The following is a 24,226-nucleotide window of genomic DNA, read 5'->3' on the forward strand; positions in this document are numbered from 1 at the left end:
GTCTCCCATTCCAACAATATATTATACATTTTTGATAATAATTTATAATCAGTTTCTATTATTTCTCTCTGAAATTTTGAGATTCCATATGCAAATCCTTTCTTTTTATAATTTTTAAATTTTTCACTCACAAAAAGATCGCTGTGGATGAAAACAGCAACACAGAGAAAGCTCCGTCTTCCCTTCCAGAGATAAAACAACAATGGAGGGAGGGGCGAGGGGGTGGGGCAGGAGTCAGTTTTACCGACGCTAAGGAAAGGGAGCCAGAGATCGACTGCGATCTACCAAAACCTTGCGGGGATCTACCAGTAGATCATGATTGACCTGTTGCGACATCCCTGTTCTAGTAGATCTTTATATTTTTCCCGAACTTTAAAGATCACCTTTCTTATTATATGATTCTGGAAGCTTCTATGTACCTTGGCCTTCTGATACCACAGATATGCATGCCATACAAATCTATTGTCATGTCCTTCTTAATCTAGTAAATCTACATTATTCAATGTTATCCAATCCCGTATCCAGCACAGACAAGAGGCTTCATAGTATAGTTTTATATCTGATAGCTTCATAGATTCATTCTCCCCCAAATTTCAAATTTTCTTTTTATTTCTTTCCATATTTTTTCATAATTGTCTTTAAATATGTCAATATTTTTTGCTGTTAACCATATTCCCAAATATGTCACCTGCTGTACCTCTTTTTTATCTTGTTCTGGCATATTTTTTACTAGGAGCTTTGTTTTATTTTTATGTAATTTTAAGCCTGTTGTCCATATTTTTATATTTTTTCTAATACTTTTATTAATGAACTAATCGGGTCTTATATCATGATCACTAAATCATCTGCAAATGCCTTTAATTTATATGACTTATTTCCTACCGTTATTCCTTTAATGTCATTATCTGCTCTTATATCTCTCACCAGCACCTCTAGGACTAAAATAAACAGTAAAGGGGACAAAGGACATCGTTGGGGGAAGGGTGTGTGATAGGAGGCGGAAGCAGAACCATAAGGGTCAGAAGGTCCATTTAAGTTGGTGGAAGGGGAGGGACTCGGCAGAAGAGTCATCATAATTCATGAGGGCAGCAGCTGGGTTAATGCCGTCCAGCGTTATCTGTATACTTGGTCAATAATCATCCTCTCTACTTAACTACGCTCCCTGTGTTGTCGAGCTGGAGGCTAGCTTCCTGGCACATCATTGCTGCCTGTTTTTCATTTCTTACTTCCAAATATTCAATAATATCTATTACATTCCTTATATTTTCTTTCATATGTCTTCCTGATAGAAATCCTGTTTGATCTTGATGTATTCTTTCTAACAATATATTTTTCATTCTATTAGCTAATAAATTTGAATACAATTTGTAATCACTGTTTAATAATGAGATTGGTCTATAATTTTTAAGTTCCATTTTATCTGTCTCTTGTTTTGGAATTAGAGTGATAAAAGCCTTTTTCCAAGTCTTTGGTATTTCCCCTACTTTTAATGTTTCATTAATTACATTTTGTAATGGTTGCATTAAATAATATTTTAATAATATTTTGCTGTTAGTCCATCTGGGCCTGGTGTTTTTCCTATCTTTGCTTGTTTTATAGCACTTGAAACTTCTGTTATATCAATTGGTGCATTTAATTTTTTTAGCAATTTATTTTGTCTTGTATATCTTTCAATTTCTATTTTATCTTCTGGTTCAGCTCAGTATAGGTCTGAGAAGTATTTGGTAAATTGCCTTCTAATATCTCTTGGATCATCAATTATTTTATCTTTCACTTTTATTTTATTTATTAAATTATTCGCTTTCCTTTTATTCAATTGCCAGGCTAAGAGCTTTCCTGGCTTATTAGCCTGTTCAAAATTTCTTTGTCTCATTCTCTTTATTTTCCATTCTACTTCCTGATTTATTATCAATGAATATTAAGTTTGTAACATTTTAATTGCTTTTTTTGTTGTTTCTTTCTTAGGTTTACTTACTAACTCTTTTTCCTTTTTAATTAATTCATTAAAAAAATTCATTTTTCCTCTGTTTCCTAATCTTCCTTTGATATGCATTTTTGTTTATAAAGAAACCTCTAATTACTGCTTTACTAGCATCCCACACTATTCTCATATTTGTGCCTTTATTGCAATTTAATTCAAAATAATCTTTTAATGTCCCCCCCCCCACTATTTCTTGGTTATCTAGCAAGTCTTCATTTAGTCTCCATATAAATGGTGTATTCCTTTCTCTTTTTATTTCTAAAATTATTGAATTATGATCCAAGAGAGTTCTTGCTTGTCTTTCGACCTTTTTGCCATTAAAGTTATTTCTTTTGAGACCCATGCCAAGTCGATTCATCCACTAGACAGACGTACTTCTGAATAGAAAGTGTATTCTCTAACTGATGCTTAAATCTCCAAATATCAATCAGATTTAAATTTTCTACCATATTAAAAAAAGTTAATGGCAATTTCCCCTCTTTTGTCTGAGTTTTCCTTATTGTTCTATCCATATCCAGAGAGACCAGTCCACAAATCTCCCATTACTATCATTTTTGATACGCATATTCCAATAGGTTAGTTTCGAAGTTTTTTAAAAAATCTGATTTCATTTGGCACGTATATTCCAACTATGATTATCTTTTCACCTTGTGGTATAATTTCACAGCTATCACCCTTCCTTCTTCATCTTTAAATAAAAATTATGGCTGTAATTTTGACGTAATATAAAACACAACTCTTCTCTTTTTTGTTTTGTCTGAAGTTATAAATTCCATTCCCATCTTTTTATTTATCAATATTTTCCTATGGTTTTTTGCCACATGTTTCTGGCAAACTATGTCTAAATTTTGTTTTAATATTACATGTTCAGTTTTATTCCTTTTTATTTTATTGTTCAATCCATTTACATTCCAGCTTAATATCCTCAAATCTGCCATTGTTAGTTTTAAAGTCTTGTCTTTTCCCGTTTACCTTTTTTCTTTTCTTTTTACTCCCTTCCTCTTCTTCTGTACTATTATCTGTTACGTCTGTTTTCTGTCCTCCTACTGCTCCTTCTGGCAGTGTTTCCCTTCCTCCCAATTTCTTACTGTATTTTCTCCCAAAAATTACCAGTTTCAATTGGATTTCTAATTCTATGTTTTTTCTCCATATATGTAAATGTGAATCCTTCTGGGAACTTCCATCTATACTATATGTCATTCCTTCTTAAAGCATCAGTTAATACTTTATAATTCATTTGTTTTTTACAAAGGAGGGAAAGAATTTCCTTAAACAAAATTATGTTTTGGCCTTCAATTTGCAATCTCTTATTATCTCTCCCCACTACATCTCTGGCAAAACAGGACAAATGAGGTCCCTGATCAGGAAGCTGGCTCTTTGCTAGCCAACTATCCTCACTTTGCAGCACATGCCCCTCTAATACTTCCAAAGGGACAGAAAGAACTAACAGCCCCCCAACCACCCCATGAGGGAAAGAGGGACTGACAGCCAACAGACAGCATAAAGCCACTCTCCAAATTTGGAATGTAGCTGGATGGGCTGATAATGGGTGGAGACTTTAATGAAATTTTAGATCCACAGATGGATACCACCTGAGTAGCCAGGAAAAAAAGGACAAAGGTTAGAGAGACAGTTAATAACTATATGATACAGTGGAATTTAGTGGATTCATGGAGACTGCATCATCCTAAGGAAAAATCATATACATATTTTGCAGAAATTTATAAAACCCAGCCTAGAATTGACTTTTTTCTAACATCAGCATCATTTTCTAACATCAGCATCATTACATCCCTTTACTAGCCGATGTGACATTGATATTCCCATTATAGCTGATCACTCAGCAGTAATACTGGAATATAATTTATCTAAAACCCAGGAAGGTATGAGGAGATGGTATCTTAATATAGCATTATTAAATGAAAAAAACTTGATTCAATATATAACCCAAGAAACACAAATATATTTTAAAAATAACTCCAAATCTTTAACATCAAGACTGATGGAATGGGAAGGATATAAAGCTTACATCAGAGGGAAGAAAAAATCCTTCTCTGCCAACAAAGCCAAGCTGCAAAGATTAAAAGAAAATAATCTAAAAATTTCTTGAAAAACACTATGGGGTGATATGGCAAATAACCCATCTACGGTTACATATGAAAGAATACAACAACTAACATTAGAACTGAATAATATACTAGCTCAAAAAATTGAGTTCAGCCTACTAAGTCTAAGACAAATATATTGGGAACAGGGAGAAAGACTGACAAAAATTCTAGCTAATCATCTAAAACAAAAGAAAGCGAACCAAATAATACCCTTAATAAGAAATGAAAATAACATCGCAGCAACCTCATCAGTAGATATCAATAATGAATTTGGCGGCAAAATTACAGAAAGTTGTTCAAAACTTTACTCAAACAGGTTTTATAAAAACAAGACAAGCTACAGATAACATGAGATTAACAATAGATTTGATAAATTTAAATGCAGATGAACAGGCGTTTATGATATTGTCATTAGATGCAGAAAAGGCTTTTGACAGAATATATAAAGAATGCATAGGGTTTCTGTTACGTAAATTTGGTTTCCCTATAGAATACTGTAATTGGATTAAAATGATTTATAAAAACCCAACGTCACGGATTGTTACAAATGGAAGAATTTCGAATTTGATTAGTTTAAATCGATTATTATTTAATCTCTGCCTGGAACCATTAACAAGAGCAATAATTCAGGATGAGCATATCAAGGGTGTAAAACACAACAAAGATAATTACAAAATTGTATTATTTGCAGATGATATCCTTTTATTTATTTTAAAACCAGAAGATACAATTCCAAAAACTATGGAGAAAATAAAAACCTTTGGCAGAATATCGGGATATTCTATAAATTGGACAAAATCAGAGATTTTACCAATTGGGCCAAGGGGTACATTGTATAGAAACCATCAATTTCGGATGTGCAAAGACTTTATTAAATACTTGGGTATAATGATATAGACCAAATTGTAAAATTAAATTTGAGTCAAATTATAAATGAGATTTCTTTTGATATTGAAAGGTGGGGACCTCTAAACCTCTCCCTTTGGGGAAAGGTTAATGTACTCAAAATGAATGTGGTTCCAAAGCTTTTATACACCCTTAGGGGATTACCAATACATATTCCCAAATGTTACTTCCAAAAAATAAATCAGCTATGTAGATCATGCCTGTGGGGTACAAAAATATCACTACATAACATGCAACTTCCAACTAAGGAAGGTGACTTTGGTCTCCCAAATCTGGAACTATATCACCAGGCCTACCTTCTGAGTAAGACTAGTGATTGGAGAGCTAGCAGGAATCTCAATTGGGCTACTCTGGAATATAGTTTCTTTGAATCTCTTGTAGGGTGGACTAAACTCGGCTCCAATTTTATGAAATATCCTATTATCCTGGAGACTATTAAAGCACCTATAAAAATTTGGATGAATATAAATAAAAATAATAAGGATGATCCCTATCAGCATGAGAAATTAACAATATGGGCCAACCCAAAATTAAAAATTGGAAATCAAGTAATAATTTGGCAAAATTGGATGGAAAAAGGTATTTTGACATTGAATCAATTAATTGATGAAAATTACAAATTTGTGGAATATAAGACTTTGCAAGTAAAGTATGGATTAACCAGTGAAACACAATGGCAATACATCCAATTGAAACATATGTTGGAAAGGCAGTTTGGCCCTCACGCTATAGCAGCATCGGGAACACCCATGCTGCTACAAGATTTAATCTCTGCAACAAAAACAAAAAACTCTACACTTGCGCTATATCCAACCCTACTCAACAGGAAGAAATATGATTTAGAATATGATAGACAAAAATGGAGTGTAGAGTTAGGGGTACAGATAACAAATGTCAAGTATAAAATCAACAGAAATAGCCTCTATGGATCTAAGACTAAGACTTATTCAACAGAAAATAATATTCAGAGTCCACTGGACTCCAGCAAAACTATACTAGAAGAAAATAACAAGTTTAGACAACTGCTGGAGATGTGGGAGTAAAAATGCGAACTTAGTACATATGATGATTAACTGCCCGATGATAAGATCATTTTGGTGCAAGGTGAGGATATTTATAGCAAGAGTAATAAAGAGAAATTGTTAATTAATGAAATTGAATTTAATTCTAAATTATATTCCGGAAACGTGGGAGATTACAAGGGGCCAAAAAAAAAAAAATGGATGTACCGTGCTATATTAGAAGCAAAAAAACTTGTTTTGATGAATTGGAAGAGCCACAAAAAGATTCCATTGAGCACATGGATTGATAATTTGTACAGATTAGCTACATACGAATGAATTGCATGTTGTTGCAAATTAAGAAAGGATAAATATGAAGAAATCTGGAAGGAATATTTAAGCGATAAGGCGGATAGTGGTGGGAAGTAGGGGGAGGAGAGAAAGGTGGGAAAATGTTAAAAAAGTATATGAGTGTATTCAAATCTGAATTGTCAAATTGTGTTATTAGTGTTATGGTTTTTGTTGTATGTGTCTTTTGCGGTTGTTGTTTGTATTGAAAAAATTATTAATTTTTTTTTTTAATGACTGCTTGAGGTGGTGGCAGGCTGGGTCTTGGAGTTCCCTAACCTATTGGTTTGAGGGGACTTCAACGTCCATGCTGATGGCACCCCCTCCTCACGGGCTCTGGACCTGGTGTCTTCCATGGCGACATTAGGACTCTCCCAGTTTGTTTCGGGCTCCACACACCAAGCAGGCCACACGCTGGATTTGATCTTCGGCACAGGTATAGATATGATCATGGCCTCCCCTGTGGAGGTGCCATGGTCTGATCACTACGCTCTGAAAGCCAGGATTGACTCCCCCCCCCACCCCCGGCTTGGGTGGCGAGCCTATTTGGGTTTGCCCGCGGAGGCTGATGGATCCTGATGGATTCCGTCAGGCTTTGTGGGACCTTGCTCCCCCTGATGGCTCATTAGATGAGCTTGTCAAGAGCTGGAATAACCGACTCTTGGCGACCATCAGTGAGATCGCACCTAGACACCCCTTCGACCCCGTCAAAACCGAGCCCCTTGGTTTACCGACGAGCTCCAAAAAGTGAAGCTGGACCTCAGATGTCTAGAGCGAGTATGGCAGCGTGCTCGTGACGGAGCCTCAAGAACATCTTAAAAGATACTTATGAAAGCCTATGAGATGGCAGTGAAAGCTGCTAAGAAGACTTACTTCTCAGCTTCCATTGCATCCACTAGCTCTCGCCCGGCACAACTTTTTAGAATAATTAGGTCCTTAATGTCCCCAGAGGGACAACAAAATTTAAATACTAATCTGACACATAGCTATGAGGCATTTGCGAGCTTTTTTGCGGAAAAAGTCTTGCTTCTCTGCTGTGACCTCCCTGCCAATTTGGATACAATAACAGAACTGTTCTTGGGTCTAATATTGGACCACTTCGATCGGATACTCCCAGCCGATGTGGACAGACTCCTCTGAGCTGGAAGGCCCACCACCTGCCTCCTTGACTGTACCCGTCTTGGCTGATTAGAGCGTGTCCAGACGAGGTGCAGATCCCCCTGGGTGATGTCATCAGTTTGTCCCAGGGGAGTTGAAGGAGGCAGTGGTGTCTCCGCTCTTAAAGAAAACATCTTTAAGAACTATGCAAATACCACCTGGTTTCGAACCTTTCATACCTGGGTAAGATAATTGAGAGAGCGGTTGCTGAACAGCTTGATAGGTTTCTGGATGAAACATTGGCTTTGGACACATTTCAGTCTGGCTTTCGCCCTGGTTATGGGACCAAGGCGGCTCTGGTCACCCTAACAGACAATCTTCGTAGGCAGCTGGATTGAGGCGGGTCAGGACTGCTGATTCTTTTAGATCTGTCAACAGCCTTTGACATGGTCCTCCATGAACATTTGGACCACCGCCTTGCTGACGTGGGGTTTCAGGGCACAGCCCTACAATGGCTGCACTCTTTTATCTCAGGTCGGGGACAGAGGGTGCTGCTAGGGGAGGAGTTGTCATCACGACACCCTTTGGTGTGTGGAGTGCCGCAGGGCGCAATCCTCTCCCCGATGATTTTTAACATCTTTATGCGCCCCCTTGCCCAGCTTGTCCAGAATTTCAGGCTGGGTTGTCATCAGTATGCTGATGACACCCAACTGTATCTGTTGATGGACGGCCATCCTGACTCGGCCCCAGACACACTGACCAGATGCTTGGAAGCTGTGGCTGGATGGCTACGTGGGAGCCGACTGAAGTTAAATCCTTCGAAGACAGAGGTCCTCTGGCTGGGTTGGGATGACATGGGGTTGGGGGGCCTAACTCCCATCCCTTGTGGGGGCTCAATTAGTACCAGCGCCCTCTGTTAGGAGTTTGGGTGTAACCTTTGACGCCTCCCTTTCTATGGAGGCGCAGGTTGCAGCTGTAGCAAAGGCGGCATTTTTCCACGTCCGCCGTGCTAAGCAGTTGGTCCCTTACCTTTCTCGCCCTGATCTTGCCACAATGTTCCATGCGATGGTCACCTCCAGGCTCAATTATTGTAATTCGCTCTACGCGGGGCTGCCCTTGAAGCTCACCCAGAAACTCTAGCGGGTGCAGAATGCCGCGGTGAGGCTCCTTACGAGGTCCTCGCTGCTGGACCACATTCATCCAGTGTTATACCAGGTGCACTGGCTCTCGGTGGAGTACAGGGTCAGGTTTAAAGTGCTGGTTTTAACCTTTAAAGCCCTATACGGCCTAGGACCCTCGTACCTATGGGACTGCCTCTCCTGGTATGCCCCACAGAGGACCTTATGGCCTGCAAATAACAAGACTTTAGAGGTCCCGGGTCTCAAGGAGGTTAGACTGGCCTCGACCAGGACCAGGGCCTTTTTAGCCCTGGCACTGGCCTGGTGGAACTCTCTGTCACAAGAGACCAGGGCCCTGTGAGATTTGACATCTTTCCGCAGGGCCTGCAAGAAGGAGCTGTTCTGCCAGGCCTTTGGTCCAGGCCCAGTCTGACCCCCTTCTTTCCATGAAACCCTGTATGTAAGTGGCCCCCTTGGCCCTTTCTATCAGCCCATATGGGACCAGCACAGGTGACCGGGCCTGACGAATATTTAATATTCTTACCTTCATGGCTGTGATTTGTGGGTTGTCCACTTAATTTTATTTTGATTTTACTGTGATTTTGAGCTGTGTTTTAATCAGTTTTTTGATTTTGTGTTTTTAATGTATTATATATTTGGTGTTAGCCACCCTGAGCCCGGCCTTGGCCAAGGAGGGCGGGATATAAATAAAAATTATTGTTGTTGTTGTTGGTCTGGAATATTCTATCTTTAATAGCTTCTGAATTCAAAAATACCAGGCAGTCTCCTGGCATTTTCCTCATCTGCAGCATTTTAGATTTAATTCTATAGATCTTGTCCACAGAGTTGTCCAGGATTTATTTATCCAGTTCCAGCCATGTTGCTAAAGCCTCAAGTATTCTTTTAAGTCCTGCTCACCTTCTTCTGGCACATTTCTTAGGCAGACCACCAGTTCCTTCTGCTTCATTTCTGCTACAGCCATAGCATCCCACATCATTTCCTGAGTTACATAGACTCCTTGTACCTCTACCTTCAGTTTTTCCTGTTCCCTTTTCACCCCTTTCACCTCCTCCTGTGTATGTTTGGTTTTCTCCTCCATCCCTTTTAATCCTGTTTCTACCTTGGTGGTTCTAGCAATTTAATTCCTTCATTTGTCCCTTCATTTCTAACATTGTTTTGGATTTTTTTTTTCAGTGTGTGTAGCTAATGAATTTACAGTCTTTTAAAAATCACTACTAATCTCCCTTTTAAATTCTGCAAAAAGATCTTCCAGTTCAGATCTTGTGTCTTCCTGGACGGAGGGTTTTCTGCCTGGTGTTGGCGTTGGTACTTTTTTCATTGCCGTATCTGCTCTTTTACTTTACAGCAGCCATTTCCCAGCCTTGGCTGACTTGTTTTTACAGCTAGACAAACACAGCATAGCTTCCCCACCAAGTGCCATGCTGCTTGGCCTTATCAGGCCTTGTCAAGATCACTTCACAGAGCCTAAAACATACTCTGTTTCACTTCAGTTCATACTATAAAACATTCATACACTTGTACTTTATCTTAATCTAAAATGTAAGGGTATAAGTTGGAAAAGCTTAATGCAATATAGGTATTAGTACTTAGTAGTACTTATGTTGTATCAAAAAGAGTGATAGCTGAGTAATTGACAGTACATAACCGTTTTTTACGCAGTATATATGGAGAAAGAAAAGTAAAATAGTCCAAACCGTAGGTTCTTTCAAATCCACTTGGTTTAAAAGCTTAAAAATAAAATAAAAAGAGGAGCAGGTGATTCAGTTCCCTTCATAGATAGTTCAATATCCAGTAGAAATATAGATCAGTGTTCCCATATAATTGTAGTTCCAAAATAATTGAAAGAAGTTTTGACAGAATTTAATGTGTAATCCAGTCTTGCTTATTAAAAGTTGACACGGTGTTGACCCCAGGATCTCCAATTTCTTCAAGAGGGTATTAACACCCTACCAAATTAATGGAAGTGTCTCTTTCTTAATCCCTTCTGTCTCCAAGTTCAATATTAATATATTACAGAGTCTGAATCAAGTTCAAATGTACTTTCAAGTTCAGGTCTATTGTTCAAGTTCAAGTTAACAAACATTTTAAAGGTCTGTAAAGTATCCAGATTGGTATTTAAAGAGCTTTGTAAAATCCTTTGTCCTTGTCAGCCATTAGCTGTTTTAACTTTCTTTCTTTTTTTAAATTATATTTATTGGAATTTTCAAAATATTACAAAATAAAATAGAGACAAAGAAAAATACAAAATAAACATAATTAACAAATTAAAAAAGAAAAAAGACAAACCCCTCCCACCATATAGATATAGATTCAAACACAAAAAAGGAAAAGAAAATGCAAAAATACATCACAAACAATTAAAAACATTTAAAAACAAATTCATTATTTCCAAATCCTCAGCTGTCATTACCTTCTTTCTTAGACCTCCTCCTCCTCCCTTTCTTTGTATCCTAGTTGTTAATTATCCCAGCAAATCCTTTCCATATTTCATAATATTCTGTCATTACATTACCCTAAACTGTTTTAGTCTTATCTTTCTATAATAAGATAAATCTTAAAGCTTATAGCTTAAATCTTGTCCTTACCAGCTTCTCATAACCATAACATTCTTTCATAATTCTTTAAACATTTTTGCTAAAGCCAAGTAATTTCATTCCAACATTTTTCTAATGTTCATCAATTTTATAAAACAGTTCTAATGGTAGAGAAAAAAAAATACAAACAAGTCCAATCTTCATCCAACGTCCCTTCCTCCTGGTTCCGGGTTTTGTCAGTCCTTATTATCACGTCGATCTAGCTCATTAACCTGGCAACCTTATATCCGAGGCCCTCAAGTCTCTTCCATGTCCCTTCCGCAGCTCTTCTTCATATTTGTAGCTGTGTTTTCCCTTGTCTCCTGCTCGTGATAGCTCCAGCTTGACAATATTTTTAGCCCCTCTCGACAGATCAGCCCCTTTTCCATATTCAACACTAAATTCCATATGATATTTAACAGCATGTTTCAAAAACCCTCCAAGATTAAGAGCCCCCACAATCCCAAACATCTCACGGCCCATTGCCATATTTGAAAAATCCAGACATCTCAGCATAGGGGGGTCAATCCAGCCCCCCATTTCCAAGCCAAACCAAACTTTTTCTTTCCAAATCTGGCTTTTTCCAAGTTCATTTGTCAAGTCCGAAAACTCATATTCCTGTTGGGCCTGTTCTGTCAAAACACACTCCTGATTTAATTCCTGAGTGGGCTCCACATATTTTCCTACTGCCTGTTCAAAGTTTCCCACTGCCTGTTCCAAATTTCTAGTTGAGGTCGCCATCCAGTTCACCTTTTCATGTAATTGTTCCAGTAGGGCATTGTTTTATAAAAGACACACAACAAGGTTTCTGAATACATTGTCCTGCAAGGTCAAATGCCTGTTCCCACGATTGTAATCTATAACAGCTGCCAGCTCCCTGGAGTTGGTTACAGTTTCACAGTCTCCCTCTAGGGGGAAAACTTCTATTTGCTCTTGCAACAGCGTTTCCCCTTTTAAGATACTTTGTCAATAATTATTCCTTTCAAATGCGAAGAGGAACAGTGGAATCACTATGTTTCTCTTCTTTTCGCTATCTGTCAAAAACACTTATTTCTGGTCAATGAACTTCAAACGTCGGTCCTGACACCCCCACTCCAGTATCAGGACGGAGGAAATTTACTTTACTTTAAACTCACTTTAAACAGTCAAAATGATCCCCCCCTTCTCCTGCTGTCAAAGGGGGGTTCCACAATTATAGATGATGGAATCCAGTCCTTTAAAGACGATTTTCTTAGCTCTAGTTTATGTTGTCTTTGTTTTATTCTGTTTACAAAAGAACGGAAGGCTGACTTCCTGTTTAGACCTTCCCGTTCCGTACCAAATTAAAATAGGTATTTTAAGATCCAATTCTTTTCTGCTCGTTAGTCCTTATTTGATGTCCAATTATTCAAAATCTAAGTACTCACGGGTGCTTATTTTAAAGTCCAAATTGTCCCAGGAAAGAGGCAACACTCTCCGGCAACGGCTATGCGGCTTCGCTCCACGGAAATAGCCGTTGACTCTCAGCACCGCGCCACTTCCCCCTCTTCACTTCGGAGCCCGTTAGTGGGTTCCTTAGCGAGTTGGGGGGGGCGCTAAAGGTGCCCGCCGAGTCCCATGGTCACAGGCTTCATCCGCCTGTGATTTTTGAAAGGGTCCCCGCTTCGCCGTAGCGGAGAAGACCCGTTTCCCGCAGAGCTATTCCCTCCAGTTCAGAGGGAGTCCGCCATTGCCGGTGGCGCCACCCCGGAAGAACCATTAGCTGTTTTAACTTTCAAGGCTAGTCTGCAACTTTTTCACTTGTAAAGTTTTTCATGCAGTTTAAATACCCAGAAACGGGAGTGGACTTCCTTTTTATCCTCTTTTGCCAAATTAGTAATTAACAATTAATTTCCTTCTCACCTTGCTAATCAGCTTGAATTGGAATGGTAGGTGTTGATGGCTGGTTCAGAGACTTTGCTCTGCAGAGCTGCGCTGGTGCCTAAATCGCCGGCTTTTCCTCAGCTCCCCCCCCCCTTTCAGAGCAGAGGCAGAGACCGGAACCCGAGCTGCCGATGCGATCCGCAGGACCGCTAGACACCTCAAACTTTCCTTTGAGGCTTTTTGGGTGATAACGCCGAGGCTGGTGCCTCCCCCCCAATGTAGCGTCACCCAGGATTCTCTGGTCTCCCTGTCGGAATCAAGCCTTAGTCAGAGGAATTGGCCACTCTCCAGGTGCCCGGCTTGGATTCCTTGTTGATCTCCCCCGTCAGCGACTCCCGGCAAGACAAGGCGAGATCCCGGCGATCCTCCTCAAACGTGAGAAGAACACACCATTCCTCCCCCATCCCCAGGGAGGGGAGAGAGACAGACAGAAATGTATTTACATGCCTTTATTTCTGTCTTTCCAGGAGTACAGAGAAAACGTGTCTACACTCTCTCAACACCAACAGCAGAGAGGGAATAACTCCACCCATGTACTTCCAGTACAGGGTCATGTGACGCTCTGAGCTAACATCCGGTGCTCAGTGCACAGAATAGACTGTCCCTTGTTCCCACGGTACAGTCCCAAAACATCAACATCCTGTTTGGCTTTCCAGCCATCTGGAGCACTCAGCTGCATTGCTCCTTTTTCGTAACATCCTCCCCCAAAAGAATCAATGCGTGTTGCGGCAAGCAAAGCGTGATCCAGAGAAGAAAACAAACAGTTGTTATACACATAACACTCCCCTGTTGTTTCAGTTCCACCCTTGGAACTACCCGCCACTGGTTTCCCCAGTGTACCTCTCTGGTTGTCTGGCTTCCAAGGAATGAGTGCATCTGCATTACCTTGGCTAGCAACTCTCTGTTGTGTCTTTGTCTCTGACTTAGACACAGCTCCAACCTGTCCCCGGTTGTTTACAACAGCAACACATGCAACAGCTAAGTTAGCAAACTCTTCTGAGTACCTTTTGGGTGGTTCACCCTTTGTGACTCTCTCAGACCTGCGTATGAGGTGCTGATCCTCTCTGCTCACTGGTTCAGTCTCAGGACTCTTAGGAGAACCAGTTCCAATAGTAAACAGTGGTTCATCCTTCACTTGTGAAGGTCTTTCCATTGTGTGAGATTTCCTCTCAATGACTGTGACAACCGAGCTCTCTGAGCTATCACTGTCGCTCTCAGTACCACTGTAATCTGTAAAATCATCATCATCATCTGAATCGTCCTCTGTGGGAAATGTGTGTACTATCACTCTCTCCTTTTCAGGAGCACTCTCTAGAAATTTTGTGAGAATCACCTGACCAGATTCAGACAAAATTACTCTGTAGAGACCCTTTTCATATCCCACAAAAATGCCTCTGGCATTCTTTACTCCACCTGGAGCTTCTGTCCTCACATGAGACCCAAAAACCTTGAAATGGGCAACAGAAGGTTTTCTCTGGAACAGTTTCTCAAAAGGAGAACTTCCCAACTCTTTTGAAACCTTTCTCAACCACGTATAACAATACGACATTAGCGACTCCGCCCAGAACTCAAGTGGCAGATGTGAACTAAGCAATTGCGCATTCATCCCCTTTTGCAATTCTTTGTTCACCCGTACACAGACACCCCTGTTCCACGCTTCCGCTGAAACAGCAACCTTGTGTCTTATCCCTTTCTTCTGCAGGAACCTCTGGAAATCCTGTAAAAGAAAAATCTGCTTCTTATCTGTTAAAAGACAATCAATGTTAGCATCATGCATATTTTTGACCTTGTCACAAAACTCCTGAAACCTTTCCAAGGCTTCCTGTGGCCTCTGTAACATATAAATCCAGACAAAGTTAGAGAAATGATCCACACACACAATATAAAATCTTGCTTTGCCTCTAGATGGTTCTAGAGGACCAATCACATCAGCATACACCCGCTGAAACGCTCTGTCGACCCTGGCCATCTTCTTGGCGCTCGTTTTGGTCACACCTGCGAGAGAAATCAAGTTAGAATCAAAATTACATTCCATGTAATCACTTTGCTTATAAGTCAACAAATACAGTCCATCTTTCTCTCTGGCAGAAAGATACAACTCTCCATCTTTGAAGATCTTGCAGCTCTTATCATCATAGGACAGTTTCAGTCCTTTCTTTGCAATCTGCGAAACACTCAGCAGATTGAACTTCAATTCAGGAACCAAGTAAACATTGTGTATAGTCAGGTTCAGACTCTTAAGATACACAGTTCCTATCCCGGTCGCATCCAGCTTCTGACCGTTGGCTTGTTTCACAGCGAAGCTTTGCTTCTTCATGCTGATGTGACCCATATCCAAGGACATGAGCACACGACTAGCAGAGTTCAAACAGAAGCTTAGCCTTAAGGAGTAACATTCTAAGCCTAATTTATTGCAAATTAAATCAAACAGAACAGAACAAAGAAAAACATGGCTTCTCTGTCTTCCTCGGAGAAAGAACTGCAAAAGCAATAGCTATGCAGAGCGGAAAAAGCATATCTCCCTTTCCACTCACAAGATTCCAATAATCAGTGCTGGAATGTAAACAGACATGTGACATGTAACAATCCCACACATCTGCAGCACGGGAGGAATGGAATTCTCAACATCCTCCCCCATTTCATGTAACCCGCTTCAGTATTTCAGCCTAACTGCAACTGCTGTACATAAACCTGAAGTTGTTCCGTGTCAACAACTTTTGACAACAGATCTGCAGGAATTTCCTTTCCTGGCATGTAGGACACCTGAATGAGTCCTTTCTGGATACACTCTCTTGCACAATGTAATTTTATCTGCAAGTACTTGGTTCTTTGCTTACATCCCTCAGAAGTTAGCAAAGACAGACACAACCTGTTGTCTTGGTAAAGCTGTATAGGACATCTTACATTAACCCTCATGTCCTCAAACAGTTGCAACAACCATTCACAATCCAAAGGTGAATATGACAGTGCATTAAGTTCAGCTTCACAAGAACTTAAGCTCACTGTTGTCTCCTTCTTGCACGACCAGTCAAACAGACACTGGTTGTACATGTAGCATACCCCGGAAGTGCTTTTGCCATCTGTGATGTCACAAGACCTCCAGACTTCTGATTAGTGAATTTCAGTCTGTAGTGCATGGTACTCTTCAGGTAGCATGCTATGCGCTTCAGTGCTTTCCAGTCCTTAACCGTAGGATTGTTGGCGTGTCTGCTCAGCAAATTGGTGCTGACAGCAAAATCAGGTCTTGAACACCTGGCAATAAAATTTAGCTTACACATCTGTACAGTGTAACATCAGAAAATGCTTCATCAGTATCATCTAACTGAAAACCTGTCACCATTGGTGTATCCACAGGGTTTGCATCAACCAAGTTCAGTTTGGTTAATACATCAGCAATTTTCTGTGATTGGTGTACCATGATATCAGCTCCCTGGTTTCTATCCAACTCCAGAGAGAGATAGTTGGTTACCTCACCAATATCCTTCATGTCAAAATGCTACTTCAGTTGAGCTAGGGTGCCATTGTATAAGGCCTGATCTTTCCAAAAGAAAAGAAGATCATCAACAAAACATACACAATGCAGTTTGTTTTGCCCCTCCTCTTTGACAAACACACATGGATCTGCTTTGCCTTGGTGAAAACCTAGAGAAAACAATGTCTCTGTTAGTTTAGAGTTCCAACACCGGGCACTCTGTGTGAGACCATACAGGGATTTCTTAAGAGCACAAACCAATCCCTCCTTTACCCGTACTCCATCAGGTGGAAGTATATAAATTAATTCATCCAGGTCTCTGTACAAAAATGCTGTGTTCACATTGTGATGCAAAACGTTTAGTTTCTTCTCTGCAGCAATTTTGAGCATAAGCCCAATGTTCTCATACTTGACGGTGGGTGAGTAGGTCTCATGATAGTCTTGACCTGGTACCTGTGAAAAACCTCGGGTGACCAATCTGGCTTTGTGCCATTCTGGTCTGTCTTGGCCTTAAAGACCCATTTGCTATCAACCAGCTTCATCCCTGGTACCAATGGAACTAGTTCCCATGTTTTGTTCCTCTCTTAAGGAATCAAGTTCAGCCTTCATGGCATTTAACCATGGCTCAGCATCCTCTGAGGTTAAACTCTGGACCTCTTGGAAGCTTGAAGGTTCCCAAACCTTCTCTGAGTGACTAACAACAGCTGTATCTGCTTTGGCTGTTTTAGCAAACTCCTCAGCATACCTTTTGGGTTGTTTACCCTTTGTTGTGTACTATATGCAAGTCTTCCATGCTAGGCTTCTCCTCTTTAGGAGAATGGTGGCCTATGGTGAACAGTGGTTCCTCCAATTCAGTGTCAGACCCTTCAGACGGTCTGAGAGAGGCTTTCGCACTTTTGTAGTCTGCCGTGTCACGATTCACTGTCACTGTCAGCAGCAGCACTACCACCTCCCCCTGAACTGGCAATTGAACCTATGTCATCATCAGATTCTTCACCCTCATCAGCATCAGGGTGACTTTGGAAGATTCCCGCATTGTCTCCCCACTTTGCATTGTACTGAACACTTCTGGTGAATCTTACCGTCTTCATGTCAGACATTAGCACTCTGTATGCACCTTTCTCGTATCCCATAAAAATACCATGCAAACCACGTTTGCTGAGCTTGCTACTCTGAGGAGTGTGAACCCACATGTCAGAACCAAAAATTCTCAGGAGCTTGACAAATGGTTTCTTACCAAACAGCTTCTCATAGGGAGTGCATCCTATTGGTGAAGAAATTCTGTTATACACATATGTGAAACAGTTCAGAGATTCAGCCCAATATGAATCAGGCAAATTTGCATCATGCCCTGTAGGGGAGTCTGATTTGCCCTTTCACAGAGACCATTCTGTCATGGTGCTCTGGGATTGGCAACATCATGCTGGATTCCCTTCTCAGCTAGAAAAGCCTCAAATGGCTGAGAACAGAACTCCCTGCCCCGGTCAGTGAAAAGACAACCCACCTGTCTTTTGTGAACATTCTGCAGCCAAGCACAGAATTCCTGGAATCTAGGAAATGCTTCTGACTTCTGCTTAAGCATGAAAATATGAATATCTGGAAAACTGATCTATCAGTACCATGAAAAATTCTGCCTTGCCTAATGATGGCTTTAGTGGACCAACAAGGTCTGTGTGCACAATCTGGTAGGACTCCTTGGCTTCCCTGCCAGATACCTTACCCTTTGGAGCAACTCTGACCTTGTGTTCTGCACATGAGTTACATTTCATGTGAAATTTGCAGGGTTTAATAGACACCCCCTGGACCAGATCAGGCATCAGATGACCCAGTCTTCTGTGGTGGTCGTGGATACAACCTGCATGTAAAATTTTGTTAGTAGACACAGCATGATATGTCTCACTATTTTGCATATCAACACCAACAGCATCATCATAAGAATAAGACAACAAGAACAAGCCATTAACACAGTCAGCATATAAAATGTCCTTTCCGTTGTTCCTGATGGTGCATTTCTGTTTACTGAACTTAACAGTAAAGTCTTGCACTGTCAGCTGAGAGACGCTCAGTAAATTGTCTGCCAAATCTGGAACAAAAAGCACGTTGTGAATCGTGGTCCACCAACTTGGATGCAAGACAGTTCCGATGCCTTCCGAATGCAACGACTGACCGTCTGCCTGGTGCACAGTTCCCTTCTGTGGCGTAAACGTGACAAACAAATGTTGGTCTCTGCAAAGATGGCGTGTCACCCCAAAATCTATGATGAAAGCTTCCTAGACTGTTGGACTGGAACAGTGTGTGACCAAAGCCTTGTGTTATGCAGGTTTAGGCTTGCCAGAGCTCTTGCTCTTGCTCTTTGAGCCTTTACAGCCTTTGCCAGTTTCCTCTTTGGCCTTTGGGCGTTGTCTGCAATCCCTCTGCATGTGCCCCATTCTGCCGCAAGAGAAACACCTCACTGCTTTCAGAGCTTTGGCGCCATCTAGTGACTGCATCATTGGTTGGGGTGACAAGGCAGTCAACTTCCCCTGAACACAACCTGCAGCTTTTCGGCGATCATCCTCATTTTGGAGAACCGCACATACATGTTGCGCTGTCAGATCGGCAGTGGGTAAGACAACCAGCTGTGAAGCTATGCTATCAAACAAACTGTCTAACGAATCCAGGAGCAGAAAGCAGAACAGAGATTCCGGGATTTCAATCTGTCTCTGTAAACAGACATGTGACATGTAACAATCCCACACATCTGCAGCACGGGAGGAATGGAATTTTCAACACGCCTCACCTCGACGCTTCCCCCATGGACCTCTGCAATGCTGGGCTTGACGGAGCTGTCAAACCCACTGTCCGTCTGCCATTCGTGCCGACCCGGAAGTAGAACTTAGTTTCTACTGTTCAGTATGTGTGATTAGGCTAAGCCCTGCACAAGTTCAGACACTACTCTCCATATATCTTGACACTTCACTATTGAATTATATATATGCTTTAAATACAAGATAAATTTTTCTTTACAGTGGTACCTCAGGTTAAGAACTTAATTTGTTCTGAAGGTCCGTTCTTAACCTGAAACTGTTCTTAACCTGAGGTACCACTTTAGCTAATGGGGCCTCCCACTGCTGCGCAATCTCTGTTCTCATCCTGAAGCAAAGTTCTTAATCTGAGGCTCTACTTCCAGGTTAGCGGAGTCTGTAACCCAAAGTGTTTGTAACCTGAAGTGTCTGTAACCCGAGGTACCACTGTATTCTTTTCTTTGACAGATAGTCCGTGTGGAAAGTTATGAAAAGGTATCTAATAGAATCAAATATAATAATATTTTTTTTCTTTATTACTTAAGAGGAAAGAGAAATCTTTGAGTCTCCCAGTAGTCCATTATGTCCCTTTGAACTACAGTTCAAGGGGGGTGATGTGTCACGGACTGGGTGGATGAGGCAGCCAGTTGCACAGGAGATGCCTGAGGGTGACACTGGAAGGAGATTTTGAACCTGATTCAGACTGGTGGGACAGGGAGGAACCATCAACAGGTGAAACCAGCAGGGAAACATTAGAGCCAGAGAGTGGGGTGAAGGGGAGAGGCTCAATGTAGGCACAGACTCTGATAGGGAGAGTGCAGAGGCTGCGTCTCCTGCTCGGCAAGACAGTCCTCTTCCTGGTTCTTTTCCCCTTTCTCAGCTCAAGAACAAAGGGTAGAAAAAAGAGCAAATTGATTAAGTAGAGCTGAGTCACAGTGGAAGACTGCTGAGAGAGACTTGTGTCCTGGCTCTCTGGGTGTGAAGCAATAAAAGTTAATTGCCTACAAGTCTCGTGCCGACTTCTGATTTACAGCATCAGGCAATGGTCAGGAAGCCTATTCTGGCAGCCTAACATGATGGCAGGCACTGCACAGGCTCTTAGGTTGAGACAAGTTCTACCCAGGGCACAAAGGTGTGAAAAGCTTCATGTTACAGGGGAAGCTTTTTTCACAGATGTCAAAACATTTTTGAGTATTGTTACCGAGATTGACACTGCCCATTAGGCACGTTCTTTCTCCTCTGGTTGGAGAATTCAAGCTGGTACCTCAGGTGATATCATCAGCTTATGTTCATCTCACGTTCTGGGCCTAGCTACAGGACATGATGGTGTCATGCCATGACTTGCTCTGGTGGTGGTTTTCTCCCTCAGTCCCTTCAGCAGCTTCTGCTTCCATTCCAATATTTCTTCCCCTGGTTGATGAGAATTCAGGTAACTATTCCAGATCCAGTGAAGAGGGAGCTACAGTGGCAGGAATTATTCCCCAGTTATTGAAGGTAATAACTCTGGAGATGCAGAGATTGATCCTGTCTACTGATGCCAGTCTGAGTTGGCATGCTCATCTCAACTAGGGGACAACAACCTAGACTTCTGGACCATTTACCTTTGGGTGTAGTTGGTTGGATGTTCAGGGCAGCCGTTGGTAAGGGCCTATGTGAACATCCCACTGCTCCTCATTCAGCTGGCCAGTGGAAGACCTCGCCACACACCTAGTCATTGCACAGTTTTTGTCATTCATCTTGTGCTTTCCATGTCTCTGCAGCGAATAGATTTTCTATTGTACCGTGGCTTTGGGGCTCGCTATTAGCTTTCCCTCTTTTTACTCTGATTCCTCTTGTGATCCAGGAGATTCAGCAACTGTAGGCTTAAGTGGTCTTTGTGGCCCCATTAGGACTGGGGAGACCACAGTTTGGGGGTCCAATCATTCTTTCTGTGCGAAACCTGTGGATTCTTCCAGTCCAGGAGGATCTGCCATTGCAAAGCTCAGCTGTGCACCTGCAGCTGGTCATTCTTTATCTAACAGTCTGACAGATGAAAGGCTGTGGCTGTCTCAAAATGGTCATTTCTGGAGTGTTGTCTTCCAAGATGGCTTTCTGTAGTTTCATACATAGCAGCTCATGTAGGGTCTATCTGACCTGGCATTCTGCTGCTGGGATAGATTTCTTGGAGGAAATCCACAGAAATCAGGACATTATTCTGCCTTCCTTCCATCCATCCTTCTGAGAGTGAATGGCATTCGCTGGATCTCCATAGGGATTTACCTAAAGAGAACAGAGTCCTTCCTGTCATCTGATTCTCTTTGTTTATTTTCAGCCTCAAACAATGGGGAAGAAGGTATCATCAGCTCTTCTGTTTTGTTGGCTGCATCACCAAATGTTACGAAATCTCTGGGTCTGCTATTCTGCTGCTGTCATGGCTTGGTTGACAGCTTCAACCCTTGTTAAACATTGTAAGCTGGATGTTTACAATTCTGCCAAACCATCCTTCGGCAGGAGGGTATTACAATAGGTAGTTTCCCAGTAAGGAGGCAGGCCCACCCCACCCCCCTCAGCTGCCACCATCATCAGGTAATCTTTGTCATCCAAGGATCCCCTCCTCTCTGCAAGAAAGTGTGACATTGGACCTACCATGAAGGTTCATTTTATGCAGGGAATGGAGGGGATCCTACTTGCCCTAGGAGATTTGAGTTTGATCTGTGCTGAGGGCTTCCTCCCACCCTTGTTTTCTTTTCTTGGTTGTTCTCTCTCTAACCGGGTATCGGTGGTTCATTTGGGGAGTTTTCTCTATTCTGTTCTTTGGGACAGTTACTTTTTGACCATTTGATCTCTGCTGTATGCTGCAAAGTGATGTTGCTGAGAGTGCCTTCAGTTTGGAACACTCCTTTTTAAAGGTTTGTGTGTAGGTTCTTTACTTGAGCATGGATACCTTCAACTGGAGAGGTCACCCTCCCACTGCAAGGTAAGAACAGCTCTAATTTGCATATTCCTGCCTAGTAGAGTGAGTTGGAAGGACAACTCATCTGAGGAGCTCACCATTCCTTGCAGAAAATGAACCTTCACAGTAGGTCCAGTGCACATTCTTTATGTTGTCATTGTGTGGAACAGCCACCATGCATGTAACATGTAATCAGGACCTTTACTGCACCTATCTCAAAACAGTTGTTGTTGTTGTTTTATAAAAAAAACCCTCATAGAATTAATTCATTCCAATTTTTGACACTAGTGAATAGAGCTGAGATCCCTTTTCTGAAATGGATAAACTGGTTAAATTAATCCAGACTAGAACTTTTACATTGTCCTCACTGCAAAATACTACAGCAGCAATCAGAAATTCTTTCCTTAGAGAGAGCCTAGTTTTAACTGGTGGTTTTTTAGTTGGTTTTTTTCACTAAAATATCATGAAAGTAGACTATGCTATGTCTTGGTTTATTTAAACTCTTGTTAGGAGCTAACTCTGAAGCATCCAATGCTTCTGAAACAGAGTCTGATCACAGAGATGAGCTTAGTGACTGGTCATTAGCTCCAGCAGAAGAAGAGCGCGACAGCTACCTTCGCAGAGGAAATGGGCGAAGGCGTGGTGGAGGTGCACGTGGTCAAGGAGGAAGAGGTTGGGGATGTTTCAAAGGTGAGTATATGATGATGGTGCTGAATGGCCGATGAGCTATTAGGACTCTTACTCAAGCCCTGTGCAGCAGGTATATGTCTGAAATGAAAGAATGAAGTCTATAGATTTGAAAGAAGAAAAAAAAAACATTGTAAGAAAGAAACTCTTTAAACTGAATCAGAGCAAAACCAAATCACACCAGAACTATACTTCATGTGAACTGAGGAATGATAGAGCCAAAGTAGCAACTGGCATTTCCAGAAGCAGGAGAATACAGAGAAGAAAGACAAAGCAGTAACGAGAGTTGTCCGCTCACAAGGAAGCCACTAAATCCAACCTGGTTGCTTCCTACACAATATATATCCTGAAAATTGCACAGCCTAGGATTTATCAAGCCAGGTTTGCTATAGGACCCTAGCCTAGGTGGGTGTGCCTCCCACCCCTTTTCCTAAACTTTTCTGTGATTTTTGTCTGTCCTAATGTGTCAACATTGGTTTTTGACTAGAAATGTAAGAAATTCCATTATCTGCATTTGTATATAAGTTTTCTACCAGTGTACTCAGTGCAGTTTATTATTTTAAAAGGAAATATACAAAAAACAAAGCAATAACATGGAAGACCTTTCTAAAATCCAATTTTGATGTGCAGGAAATGAACGGTCACGGACAGATAACCGTCAACATAATTCAAGAGATACTAAAGGGAGAACAATGGATGGCTCACTTCAGGTAAAAGAAAATGCTCTCTGTACTATCAGCATCTGCATTCATGGAGTTGCTCTTGGCAGTCATGGAGTGATGAAGTCATGCATACTCATCCTTGTCTGCACAAGAGTTTGACCCCCCCAAGCTACTGTGTTTAAACCAGCCATTGAAAGTTGCTTCATTAACAGCATAGTATGTTAACCAGTGGTCTTTGTCCACTGATTGAATAAATCCATCAGCAGAATGGACAGCGTGGAACATTTTTTTGGCAATTTCCTCTTCAGTCCCCTGTTACCCCTAAATGTACATGGGTAAAGGGGACACCTTGAGCTGGAGCCAGGAATGGTGGGAATCACCTAAAATTGCAGCCTGCCTCCCTTCTATTGGTGACTACTTTCCATCAGTGAACAGACACCATTGGATACCACCCCAAATTATTTTACAGTGGAACCTCGGGTTACGACGGGGATCCGTTCCGGAGGACCTGCCACAACCCAAAAATGGCACAAGTTGAAGTGCCGCGTCTGTGCGCGTGCAGCGCAATTTAGCGCTTCTGCGTATGCGCGAGTGGCGAATGCGGAAGTAACCTGTTCTGGTACTTCTGGGTTTG

At 41.4% G+C, this 24,226-nt stretch overlaps 1 protein-coding gene across 3 annotated transcripts in view; it reads left to right on the forward strand.

Annotated features, from left to right (window-relative positions):
* LOC310753830 (fragile X messenger ribonucleoprotein 1-like) overlaps positions 1-24,226 on the forward strand; it is a 181,572-nt gene that overhangs the window by 148,742 nt on the left and 8,604 nt on the right. For 2 of the 3 annotated variants that reach the window (XM_083595183.1, XM_083595182.1), the window contains 2 exons: positions 22,790-22,933; positions 23,561-23,640. In XM_083595183.1, the coding sequence (XP_083451309.1) occupies positions 22,790-22,933; positions 23,561-23,640 (224 nt within the window). Of the gene's footprint in view, positions 1-22,753; positions 22,934-23,560; positions 23,641-24,226 lie in introns of all 3 variants that reach the window. The other variant, XM_083595181.1, reaches the window with a different exon arrangement.

The sequence above is a fragment of the Podarcis filfolensis genome (genome assembly GCF_964270895.1).
Source record: "Podarcis filfolensis genome assembly, chromosome: W".
Classification (NCBI taxonomy): Eukaryota; Metazoa; Chordata; class Lepidosauria; order Squamata; family Lacertidae; genus Podarcis; species Podarcis filfolensis.